This window comes from Ammodytes marinus (genome assembly GCF_949987685.1).
Source record: "Ammodytes marinus genome assembly, chromosome: 7".
Classification (NCBI taxonomy): domain Eukaryota; kingdom Metazoa; phylum Chordata; class Actinopteri; order Uranoscopiformes; family Ammodytidae; genus Ammodytes; species Ammodytes marinus.
The window spans coordinates 24,518,756-24,531,884 of record NC_137211.1 but is presented as its reverse complement, the minus strand read 5'-3'; the positions used below and the strand labels follow the sequence as shown (position 1 = coordinate 24,531,884).

Sequence of the window (13,129 nt, the reverse complement as noted above, 5' to 3'; positions counted from 1 at the left end):
TGCCTAGACACTGCCAAAATATCAAAAAAAATAACAATCTCTCTTTTCTCACTCTCCCCCTTTCTGAAACCCCCACCCCTTCCCCCCAATATACTCGAGCCAGAATTCTCGCGGTTTATGACATCATAAATGCTTCCCCCCACATTAGTAACCAGAAACTTCCACCGTGGAGTAGTCTATGATAACCCCACCCTCACCCCATTTCTTATTGGTCCATTGCCGAGATCCGATGGAAAATTTTCCAAGCGACAGCCATGTTGCTTTCCCCGCTAAGCGACAAGATGCCCATAGTACAGCCTGAATGTTACATACACCAACACAGAATGCTTTAGCTCATACTCCACTAATGTATCTTAACCACAGCAGTCTATTAATGCCTCGTTTTTAATAACACAACGGATAGGAAGCTACTTGTGCTTTTTTTTAAACATATATAATATAATTGTTTTTATTTGTATTTTTGCCTGCCTGGTGCATAGCTATTAGCTTTGGGACAAGCAACCAGCTTTTGCTCATAACACGCTGTTTATATTCCCCACAGCAGTCTGACAAAGCCTCGTTTTTAGCAAGACAAAGCATAGGAAGGTAATAGAGTCGAAGTCTAGCTTTGAAGCTAATTTTTTCACAGATTTTCGTGATATTTTTAGCCGTTAGCTTCCGAGCTAGCTTCGGGAAAAGCATTGGTATTTTTCCCATAACAAGCTCTTTATATTCTCCACAGCAGTCTGAAAATGCCTCGTTTTTAGCCAGACAAAGCATAGGAAGGTAATATAGTTTAACCCATTGATGACTATGGCAATCTAGGATGCATGTCCTTAATGCCTGAGGGTTTTCTGAAAAAATAGTACGAATTGTCAAGTCTACCAAAACCTTAATATCTAAGCCTGTGTAGCACATAGAAACATGAAATAAAATACATTTAAAAGTTAAGGTTCACAGGTTTTATTTAAACATGCTCCCTTAGCGCTTACAAAACAACGAATATTTCTAAAAATCGTCAAAATTAGATGAATTAGAAAATTATTAAATATTGTTAATAAATAGATGCAATGTGTTGTGTGATTTTCGTCAGTAGTCTATAGTAGACCTTGATTCTGCGCACCAAACGCCACTAACTGTTCTGTCGCTGACATAGCCGGCGTATTTTTTTTAATTATTTTGTTTAATTTTTTTATTTTAAATTTTTTTGATTGATGTGATTTTCGGCAAACCACACAACTTTTGGGTGGTCACGTGGTCTTAAAAAAATCAACAAAACCCACCTCATGTGTAATTGAACCAATGACAGTGCATTTTATGCTGGGAATGCCATGAAAATTAGATAAAGTAATAATGCTGCGCGACGCAGCATCAGGCAGGAGAGCCAATGTGGCATCGCGCAGCAGCCGTCATCAAAGGGTTAAGTCTAACTTTGAAGCTAATTTTTTCACTGATTTTCGTGATATTTCTAGCCGTTAGCTTCCGTGCTAACATTCAGTACAGACACTGTGGACAGGCTACTACTACAGGCTATGGACCCGTCGCTTCCAGAGAGGGGCGCGGGAAGCTCATAGATTGTATATTTACGAGGGGAGCAGCAGATCTGTTTCAAAAATAGGCCACCGTGAGATTAGCTGAACACCAGGGTATAGAGGCATACTACAATAAATGATCTGAACGTTTTTTTCAGCAAACTAAAGAAAAACGTATTACGGACCTCTAAGACCATATAATATTGACAGAAAAGTGCATAATATGTGAGCTTTAAAATGTACACTTCCATTCTAAACATGTATAAAAAAAGAATTGATTAAGTAATATTTTATCTCATGGTCATGAATTAACACAGGTTAGCTTTAGATCATCCATTAAAATGTCAGGTTTGCATCAAGTGATCCCTCCGTTAGACTTCTCCCCATGTCATAGGGGTTCAGTCTATTTCACACAAAGTCACAGAGCCCTCCTTAAACCAGAAGCCTGGGAAGAGGGGTTCTGTAAATTCGGCATGGAAGGTGTGTATGACGCTCAGCTTGCCTGATGTGACACTGTAATAGGTCAGCGTACCCCTTTTCCAATCCAGAAAGACTGCTATTTTTTGGCAAAGGGGCACTTCAATGCGTTCGGATGTCTTCCCGTGCCTAGCAGTGTAACCGGTCTTGGAGCAGAGCAGACTCCAGGACATCTCATTGCATCCTAGGCCGCTATCTCTGTCAAATTTTCTACCCACTTCTCTGTACGCAACTGCGATGCCGACCTCCCCTTTCCACTCAACCTCCCAGTAGCACAGGTCTTCCTGGCCCTCATTACAGAGCACCTGTGTCCATATAAATCTGTCTTTGTGTTCAGGGCGTGACACCTTCTCCTCCACCTTCCATACAGTTGTTGCTATCCTGTTCCCTTCAGACAGAACAAGCCTCCTGCTTGCTGTGTTTTCATCAAGCTTCAGATCTGCACCGTCTGATAGAGAAGCATACATGAGTGTGTGAGTTTGCATCCAAACCTTTTCCGTGCAGTTAAAATATAATCAATCACTGATCTTAAGTTGTTTAGATGACACACAAATACAAATGAAATATACATTTAAGTAAATATAGAATCGTATTTTTGTTTGTAATTTTGAATTCACACAAGGTTATAAAAATAATAATAATAAGAAGAAGACTATTAATTATATTAATAACATGGTAAATACACTGGTCAAAAGTTTAGAACACCTCAATTTTTCCAGTTTTTATTGCAATTTACGCAGATAAATTATCAATGTACTCTGAAATCAAAGCAATCTATCTAATCTATTCATCTAATCTAACAATACTAACAATGTAATACTTCCTGCAGTGCATTATGGGCCAAATAATGCTTCAGAGGCTGTGTTACCACTATCTTTTCCAAAACAGCTTTTATGCAGACTGAGGGTTTAGAAGTCATCAACTAATTTGTTTCATGAAAAAAGGACCTTTGTAGAACTCTGATATATATATATATATATATATATATATATATATATATATATATATATATTTAAATATTTGCCAACCTGGGGGCACTCATGGTGTAGTGGTTAGAGCCCCCCCTTAGAGCCTCGCTTCTGATAAAACTGTAAGAATGGGGGTGTTTTAAAATGTTTGACTGGTTGTGTATATCAAATTATCTGATTATCTGAGCTGATCGAACACAAATTAACTTTGTGTCTAAGACTGCAATGAAATGATAAAAAAAATAGTCAGATCCAGAAAAAGGCTTACACTTTTTCAGCTCTGGCTTTAGCCGATGCTCTCCATCATGGTCGAAACTGTGCAAAAGGTAGATACAGGTGTTAAGAACAGACATTTTCAACTTCAATACATTACTTCAAAATGCCTTCTTGTGAATTATTGGATAGTTTTACATTTTAAAACATTAGAAAATGTAAAGTTTATCTTTGGTGGAACAGGCCACCTCCATGCTTCATTTTATTTTAAGATTTGGAACTCTTCTTAAGATGGAAAAATGTTTGTAGCTGCTGCCATTTTGATCTTGCTAGTGCAATGTCAAAAGAAAAGCCATCAATAAAAAAGGACTACAGTGATATATGAGCCTTGTCTCATGAACCACTTTTACACCTGTTTTTTACACATAATCTGAAAATGGATACATTATCTTAAAAAGTGACATCTGATCTACAGGCTTTTGCATTTACACCTGGTCTACATAGTGATTCTGGTTATCGTTATACTAACCACACTGTGAAGGGATCAATGAAGACTAGCCTGCTACTTAATACTTTTGTCAAGCTTGCATAAGCTTGCAGTAAGAGTTGGAGATATGATTTTTTGTATCGGATATATATCGGTCAAAGTGAGTTCTTGTAACTAGCCTGCAGTTAATACAAGTTAGTTTTGATGTTGCTTAAGTGTCTAATTATTAATATGAAAACCGGCTATATCACTCCAAATGTACACATATATCTTGACATCTTAATGTACCACAGTTTCTTCAGGCTCATATTTGGATCCTCAGCTACAGCAGATAGCACCATCTTTCCATGTTCTCCTGGGTGATTGTAACTCAGATCCAACTGTTTGAGGCAGGATGCTTTATTGGACTTGAGAGCTGAGGCCAGGGATGAACAGCCTTTATCTGTCACCTGACAACCTGACAGCCTTCAGACCACACAAACACACACACACCCAAACACCCCCCCCACACACACACACACACACACACACACAAACAAATGCACACAAATGTTCATCATGTTTCTCTTTTTGGTTATCATTGTGGGCGACAGATTTTGTTTAAAGATTTTCTTCAAATTCTGTTACTTTCTTACCTTCTTAAAACCAGGCCCTATCACTATATTTCACCCTTAGTATTGTTTGTGTGTGTGTGTGTGTGTGTGTGTGTGTGTGTGTGTGTGTGTGTGAAAGTAGAATTGAGGATAAGACAGAGATAACTGAACTGCACATGGTTACTTAGACAGCTGAATTTACAGCTATAAAGTTAAAAAAATTTAATGAAAATAAATTTTTTGTGATGAATTGGAAGTAATGCTAAATGAAAGAGTGTAATAAGCTAGTGGAATAGGGGCAAGGTAGTTTCCTCTAAAGTTACTGTTTTTGGGTAAACTGATTTGTGCACCTCAAAACAAAACAGGTTAACTGCATATGAGGTAACCCCCGCGCTCTCTCTCACACACACACACACACACACACACACACACACACACACACACACACACACACACACACACACACACACACACACACACACACACACACACACACACACACACACACACACACAACCCCCTCCAGAATCCCTGATGAAATTGTGTGGGTATAGTGTTTTTCTATCAAATCTACAGCAAATGTATGTTTGACTTACCTGAGAATCTCCAGTTTACAGTTCAGATTCCCCACGCCGTCAGCAAGTTTCTGCACACCTGAATCCAGCAGGTCGTTATGACTCAGGTCCAGCAATGTGAGGTTATTGGATGCAGAGCTGAGGACTGAGGAGGACAGACCTATGCAGGATATTTCAGAGAGCTCACACCAACTCAGCCTGTGGAAATATTTGTTATTAGAAGAGTCCGGTCTTAGACGGAGAGGCACTTGGCAGTTGGCATGGTACCAGGACAAAACATGGAACACAACACATATATGTCCCTTCTCCAAATTTTACGTCTTACGAAAAAACTTTAACGTGCTATCTTTCTATCAGGCATGCTAATTCTCCATCTCTTTATAACGTGACCTTTATAACATTATATTTAAAAAATAATCAGTATCAAGTTATAACAAGAACTCCCATATTTTTATATATAAAGCCCTATCGGGAAAGCTACCACTCTATTTGACTGCAATGCGGGCTTGATCAAACCCACTCCACTGACATGCTCATGTTATATGTTCCATATACCCGGTCTGACCTTGGTAAAACAGCTTTTAGCCACAGCGCCTCTGACTCCTGGAACAACTTACATCATCAAATTAAAATAAATACACTCATATCCGTCAACCAATTTAAACATATTATTTTGAATATGCCCTGCACTCTACCTGTAACTGCTTTGTTCAGGCTATGTTCTGCTTCATTCATTTGATCTGAATGTTTTCGTCTCTTTGTAAGCTTGTTGTGTATTGCTATTGTATATTGTGTATTTGTAATAATGCAACGTCATTGAAAAAGAGGGTCACCCCTCAATTGATCTTTCGAGGTTAAATCAAGGAAAATGAAATTTAGGAGAGAGCTTTTTTAGTTTGTGCTGTGGTTGGATTTTAAAGTACTTACAAAGCCGATGTGGCGACCTTAACCACTGGCAGCATCCCTTGAAGAGCTTCCTCTGATTTTTTGTACTTTTTCAGATCAAACACATCAAGATTCTCATCTGATGTGAGCAGCACAAAAGTCAGAGCTGACCAATTTTCAAATGTGTCCGTTTCTGAGTCAAGGTACTTTTCGACTTCTTTCACAAGAGACTGGTCATGCAGCTCATTCAGACAGTGGAAAAGATTCAAATTCTTATCAGGATCACTGTTCTTGTCCCTTATGGTGCCTTTGATGTACTCAATTGTTGCCTTGTTTGTCTCCTCGTTATTTTCTGTCTTTTTCAGCAACTCCGGCAGTAGATGCTGATTAGCCTCAAGTGAGAGGCCTAGCAGGAAGCGGAGAAACAGATCCCAGTCTCCATTCTTACTGCCTAAAGCCTTGTCGACCGCTGTCTTGTAGAAGTCTGATGCATGCAAGTATGCAGAAGTTGAAGGGTCAGCAAGCATATTCTCACCATTGTTATTGAACATGAGAAATACATAGTAAGCTGCCAGGAACTCTTGAATGCTGAGATGGATAAAGCAGAACAATTTCTGTTGGTACACCCCGTGTCCGTCTCGTTTGATCTGAGTGAATAACCCAGAAAAGACTGCAGTTTCTGTGATGTCAAGACCACACTCTGTCAGGTGCTCTTCAGTGAAGAGAAAGTTTCCTTCATTTAGCCCTTCAAAAGCCAGTTTCCCCAGAGTTAGGATTGTTTTCCTGTTCCTTGTGTTCCAACATGACTGTGTCTCAGAACTCTCCCCTGTTTCATCCCCATACTTCACATTAGCCTGTCTGCATTGTAACAGAAGGAAGTAAATGTACATGTCAGTCAGAGTATTGGGCATATTTTCTTCTTGGTCTCTGCTCTGGTCAAAGTCTTCCAGAACTTTAGACGTGATCCAACAGAAGACAGGGATGTGACACATGATATAGAGGCTCCTTGACTTCTTGACATTTGACAAGATTTTCTCAGCCAAATCCGAATCACTGAATCTCTTCTTGAAGTAGGCATCCTTCTGCTCATCATTAAATCCGCGCACCTCCGTAACGCGGTCGACTTTATCAGCAGGGATACTGTTGGATGCTGCTGGTCGGGAAGTGATCCAGATTTGAGCTTTTGGAAGGAGCTTTTTTTGGATGAGGTTTGTCAGCAGAACTTCCACTGAGGTCGGCTCCGTCACATCTGTCCAACGTTCACCTTCATTTACTTTAAGATCAAGTCGACATTCGTCAAAACCATCCAGGACAATCAAAATGTTGTACTTGTCATAGTCTGTTATTTCAGCTGTCTCCATAACTGGAAAAAAATCATTCAGAAGTTGTTCCAAGCTGTATTCTTTCTCTTTTATCAAATTCAACTCCCGGAAAGAAAGTGGAAAGATGTAATTCATATCCTCATTGGCTTTACCATTAGCCCAGTCCAGCATATACTTCATTGTAGCAAATGACTTTCCAATGCCGGCCAGTCCCGTTGTTAGCACAGTTCCAATGGGTTTATTGTCAGATTGTTTCAAGATGTCATGATATTTTATTGATGTTTCTTGTGTCACTGGTTTGAATTTTGCATCTTGAAGCTGTTTGCTCTCACTCTGATTATTGACCTCTCCCCTCTCCCCCTCTATAATGTAGAGGTCGGTGTAGATCTCATCCAGAAGAGCAGAGGTTTTCTGCATATCGATCCCCTCAGACACACAGGTAAATTGCTTCTTCAGCTGAGCTTTGAGTTTCTGTTGACTTGCAATATCAGGCTTACCTTTAGAAAAATATGTAACAGTTATTGTGAACAGGAAATAGCCAATAGCAGTAATTATTTGTTTAAGGTGTAATCATAATGCATTTTATTTCATGAACATTGTGGCACTGTAATTTATCTTCGGTTAATTTTTGCCACCCTCAACTAGGTAATTATGTATTTATTTGACGCTTTCCTCGTTAACCTATGGGTGTGTGAGTGCTATCAATAGTGGATGTGTCCAAGTTGATACTAAGGATTGGTATCAGGGTCGATGCGGGCATATTTTAATCTATTTGTAACGGCTACAATAAAGCTGATCACTTTCACTTCTATTCACTAATAAATGTTGGGAGCAACAGATCTTTTGAGCTTTTGTCTGATTAGCATTAATTCTGTAAGAAACATGGTAAGGTTAAAAAGAGCCCATTACAAGCTGTTGTCTGTACTCCACAAAGATGTTTGGGGGAAGAAACTCTAATTTTCAATCTTTGAAGAACATTGAAATTAGAGTAGTAATAAGTGTAATAAGTGTTGAATAAATAAGTGTCAATTTATACTGTTAAGTCTTCTCTCTTAGGGATTGAGTCACATCATTATCAGGAGTCACTCTTTCCCAGGTAAACTTCAATTCATATCAGTAATTTAAACATATCAACTTAATAGCTTTAAACCAGGACCATCAATACTTGGAGCAAGAAGCTTGTGAAAAAAGGTTCATATTCATAGATCTATCGAAACTATTGTTATTTTGTTGTATATACTGTAAAAATAGGTTAGCCTGGTCCAACCAGACCATCATACTTCATTTCATTTGTACAGAAGGTCTGGAACTGCTGTAATTGGCAAATGTTCACTCACTTGGAGGTGGGTGTCTGATGAAGTTTAAAACTATTGGATCTGCTCAGTGCCACTCTGGTTTAGCCAACCAATCGCATAACGTTTGGTCGTGGCGTATGTCATGAGCCGGCTTCTGACAGTGCGTTCCAGTTGTACAGGGAACTCGGAAATTTCCGACTTCACTACATATTGTAGTCTATGGATATACCGGTACCTGGCAACGGTAACTTGCTAGAGCCTAACGTTTAGTTATTTGGATGAGAAAGGTTGTAGGCGTCAACACTTTCCCGAGCAGATGCACTGGAACACAGACGGGTCGGAACTCGGAACTACCAAGTCGGAAATTTCCGAGTTCCGAGTATAAAGCAACGCAGCAGTCAACTGAAGCTGGCGCGCGACTTCGACGTTATCGTTCTCAGCCACTCGCTCTGTTCGCTGATTGGACCGCTTCGAGCAGGAATCCATGAATACACTGCAGCCCCAGACTGAAGTGAAATGAAAATTCAGCGGAAGTAGGTAGGCGGGCGGTGCCAGGCTATATATAGGTATCAATCAGACTCATTTCTTAAGACTTGAAAGTCAATGATAACAAACTGGATTTATCTTGCACTGTAAGCCTCAACCTTATCATGTATGTAAACCATTTTTAGTGTTTTTTAGCATTGTTGATTTTGATTTGGATAAAGATACTTTGGACATGAAAGGGTTTGATTTCACCCATATTCAAACTGCTTCCTTTTTCTTTGTCTTAATTCATAAGCTTACATCGTATTTCGGTCATCCTGTCGACACATGTATCAGGCAATTGTTTTGCAGCTGAAGGTCGGGAGGTTATCCAGATCCGGGCCGAAGGAAGTAGTTCTCCTCTGATGAGGTTTGTCAGAAGCACATCCAATGAAGCTAGCTCTCTGACATCAGTCAATATGACATTGTTGTCAAAGCCAAGAGAAGGTTGATAAGCTTCCAATCCATCTAAGACAAACAACACTTTGAACTGTTCAAAGTCAGAGATTACACATTCTTTAGTTTCCTTGAAAAAATCATTAAGAAGTCCCACCAAACTGACGTCTCCCTTTTTTTTCAAATTTAGTTCAGAGAAGTTAAGTAGAAAAATAACTTCATCAACTTGGGCTTTAACTTTGTTCAACAAGGAAGTAAAAAAAGACACTTTGTTATTTCCAGCCCATTTTTTTATGAATTTCTGCACATGGAAGGATTTTCCAACATTCCCTTCTCCGATAGTCAGCACTGTTCTGATTCTTGGTTCATTTTCATCTTTGAAGATATCAGATACTGAAGTTACTAGTTTATTTACAGGACATCCTTTTTTCTTTTTATCATTAACTTCATCGTTGGTGTCCTCTCTCATAATGTGTTGCGTCTCTTTCTGGTTAGGATGATTTATGTCTTCTTCTTGAGTGTTTTCTTCAAGGAACCTCTTTTTGAGGTCTTTTATCAGCCGCTGTCTTCGTTTTGAGGTCTCTAAATAAAGAGCAAATTTTAACACACAAGTTAACACAAGGTTACATGACATGCACAATTTTTATGTAGCAACTGTTCTGAACATGGCCAGCTAAAATTGTGTAGTATAACACAGAGCATGTCAAACCAAAACAACATTTTGAAGTAAACAATATTCCATTGAAACACATTGGTTCCGATGAAAAAAAAAAATTTCATAATTGCTAAGCTAAACCCTATTTAAGACTTTTTCAACTTTTAACAAGCCAACACAACTGCAGAAAACATTTAGCAAAATAGTTATATTCCTGCTCAAAACCGCATTGTTGCATAAAAGCGATAGTGCGTAGCCCTTTTATGTAAATGAAAGTCAGTTATAATCAAGCTTTTGCCATATGAGTTGACACAAAGTTGGTTAAAGAGGACCTATAGTGCTTTTTGACTTTTATGACCTATAAACGTTGTTATGATGATTCATAGTCATGCTTAACCATACTAAATTATCAAATAATGACTTACATGCATTTCGACGTATTCCCTGCTGACCGTCTGGGGTGTCTGTGCAGAGCACTAAACACTATTCTAGCCAGTCGAGAAGTCACGTCTTCAAAGCGGTCTACCCTTTCATAATTTGTGACGTCGCATAAAAATTTGTGACGTCACCACGCGGATGTTTCCATGTATGGTAATGCTGTCACTTCCCTGTTCGCGTCTGCCTCGCGCCCTTATAGGTCCATGCTCGCGCTTCCCGCCACTGAAAGTGTTCCGGAAGGAAGGTAACCAATCACAACGGAGTGGGGTTTGCAGGAGGGGGGGAGGGGAGCGAAGATTGCCGACGCACAGCCGGAGGGAGCGGAGATGCCCGATGCACACACACTAAAGTGTTGAGAGGACGTGCTGGATCGCCAAAATAAGAGAAAGAGCTTCCCGAAAATCTACATAGTTTTTTGTGATGTCAGGTTGCTCTGTAGCAGTGTAAAACAAGAAATTAAGACCAGAAAAGTAGTATAATAGGTCCTCTTTAAGCCCATCAGCTCCATATAGATCTGATGGGCTTAACCTCTCTCTGTATGGCAATACAGACTATTGGGCATACAGGAATTGATCAGTTTTAAATCAAGACAGAGAAAGGACAACAACAGCGTAGGAGGTGAAGGCGTGGCTGAAAACCCCATGAGGCGCCCACAAAATGTTTCAGTTGTTGATTCTACTGCTAAGAAAAAACAGGACATACAGCAGAGAGAATAAAATCCGTGCGAAATCACCAACGGCTTGGGTCATGTTGAAGCGGCGACATTGTTGTTGTAATAACTCAGAATTCCTCATGGGGGCAACATAAGTTACGCACTATAGCTTTAAATATCAACTCTACCTTCCAAAATGCAAAACAACTTCCCCACATAGGCCTACACTTACTATAAAAAACATTTACATGGTGGCTAGTTCCTCATTTTTAAAAATATAATTCACAGTGAGAACAGCTCTTCCCCGGTCATCTTCCTCTCCCTCATCCTACTAGTTATCTCCCTTATCCAGACTTTATTTTTTATCTCACTCAGCTCCTTTGTGTTGTTTGTCCCCTTTTTACAGAATATGTCCATGTTATTGAAATAACTGAGCTGATGTTGTTGCAGAAGGTGATGTTTTATACTATATTTAAGATTTTGAACATCAGGGTTTTCATTACTGGCATGCTATGTGCAAGCATTCCTAAACAACAGAAATAAAGAAATAACCATAAGTTCGGTACTGGGTATTCTCGGATGTAAAGAAAGTCTAGTATTTTAGAATTGACTGAAAATGTGATAACAGATTGGACAAAAAGATTAAATATTTGCCATGTCATTATAATTTGTCATATGCAGTGTTTGCAGTATGTCCTAATCAAGATCAAATATTCCTATCAAACAATGAACATGATACAGTAGAAGAGCAGTAGTAGCAGTAGAGTGTAAGCTATCGAAATATATGTTACCGTCAACATTTCTTACCTCGACATTCTGTGACTTTCTGAATGAATTCAGAAGGAATCTTAGTAACTGCTGATGGTTGAGAGATGATCCAGAGATGAGCTTTGGGAAGTAAATTCCCCTTGATGAGGTTTGTTAGCAGCACATCCATCGAGGCCTTTTCTTCCATATCAGTCAGGTTCTTGTTTTTTTCAAAATCTAGAGGAAGTTTACATTCTTCCAAGCCATCAAGGACAAAAGCTACTTTACACTCGTCATACTTGCAAGGTGTTCCGGTTTTATTGTCGTCGAGGGAATGACGAAGCAGATCTTTCATGCTTTGAGCGTCTCTTCTTGAATTCAGCTCACTGAAATCAAATGACACTATCAAGTCTATGTCTTTGTTGGATTTCCCATTTGCCCAGTTTACCATGAACCTTCTTGTTTGAAACGTTTTACCAACACCAGGAACTCCCTTCATTAGAACTGTTCGCACTTTGTTTTTCTTTGAACCAGAAAATAATGTGTCGTAGGTTTGTGTTTTAGGTTTCTTGTTTTTGTTAGCTTCTTGTAACTTGTAGATTTCGGTCTCAGCTTCATGTCCTTTCAGTTTGTCTTTATGTTGACTGAGGATTGTCCTCTTCAGTTCCTCTTTGAGCAACTGTTTGGGATATTTGTCTATATAAAAGATAAAGAATGATTAAGACAAAACAGAGAAAGCAGTATACAGTGATTACAAATAGTTTTACACTCATACACACTCTAATGGCAGCTATTAAACACATTGTCACAATGTTTTATGTTGTAACTTCAGTTAAAGTTTTTGTTAAGTACTACACCTTTGCTGGAGCTGTGTCCATCCTTTGGCTGGTCTCTTTCATTTGAAGCACTGCTTGGTACAAGCGAGAAACACAAGTCAAATGCTATAGCAGGAATTAAAAATGCCCTATCTGTCTTTTTACATCTTTGTTTTAAAATATTTATGTTTCAAAGTGATAACTGCCAAAACATCCTACCCTGGTTTGCTTATGTGGGGTGCTAAACCTCTTGTTAAGTCTTTGCCTTCAACAACACTCAAATTATCTGTCGGTTAAGGTTCACCGAATATTATTAAAAAAAAGTTAAAAACCTGCTCTGTTTTACTTTTATTGTCAACTTGGTTTGCTTTTCCATCTTATTTTCCTTTCAGTATGGAACTATCCTTGTGTTTTTGTTCATTCTATGTTTCTTATCATGTGAAGCAATTGCTGCATGTAGGGGAGAATGGGGGAATGTGAGCCATTGGGTAATGTGAGATACCCCCTGTATCTAGGCAATGGAACACATTTTTGGTCATGTGATATATATGTTTTCAAGACCTTCTCATTTCCCC

General features: G+C 39.0%; 1 protein-coding gene across 1 annotated transcript in view; it reads right to left on the bottom strand.

Moving 5' to 3' along the window:
• Window positions 1-1,909: 1,909 nt before the first annotated feature.
• The window catches only part of LOC307252934 (NACHT, LRR and PYD domains-containing protein 3-like), a gene marked incomplete at both ends in the record, with an annotated part of 35,934 nt that continues 24,714 nt past the window's right edge, over window positions 1,910-13,129 (bottom strand). Inside the window, 7 exons of the mRNA XM_080030756.1 lie at window positions 1,910-2,436; window positions 3,225-3,271; window positions 3,945-4,121; window positions 4,846-5,022; window positions 5,752-7,528; window positions 11,800-12,435; window positions 12,597-12,649. Of these exons, the coding sequence (XP_079886882.1) occupies window positions 1,910-2,436; window positions 3,225-3,271; window positions 3,945-4,121; window positions 4,846-5,022; window positions 5,752-7,528; window positions 11,800-12,435; window positions 12,597-12,649 (3,394 nt within the window). The remainder of the gene's footprint in view (window positions 2,437-3,224; window positions 3,272-3,944; window positions 4,122-4,845; window positions 5,023-5,751; window positions 7,529-11,799; window positions 12,436-12,596; window positions 12,650-13,129) is intronic.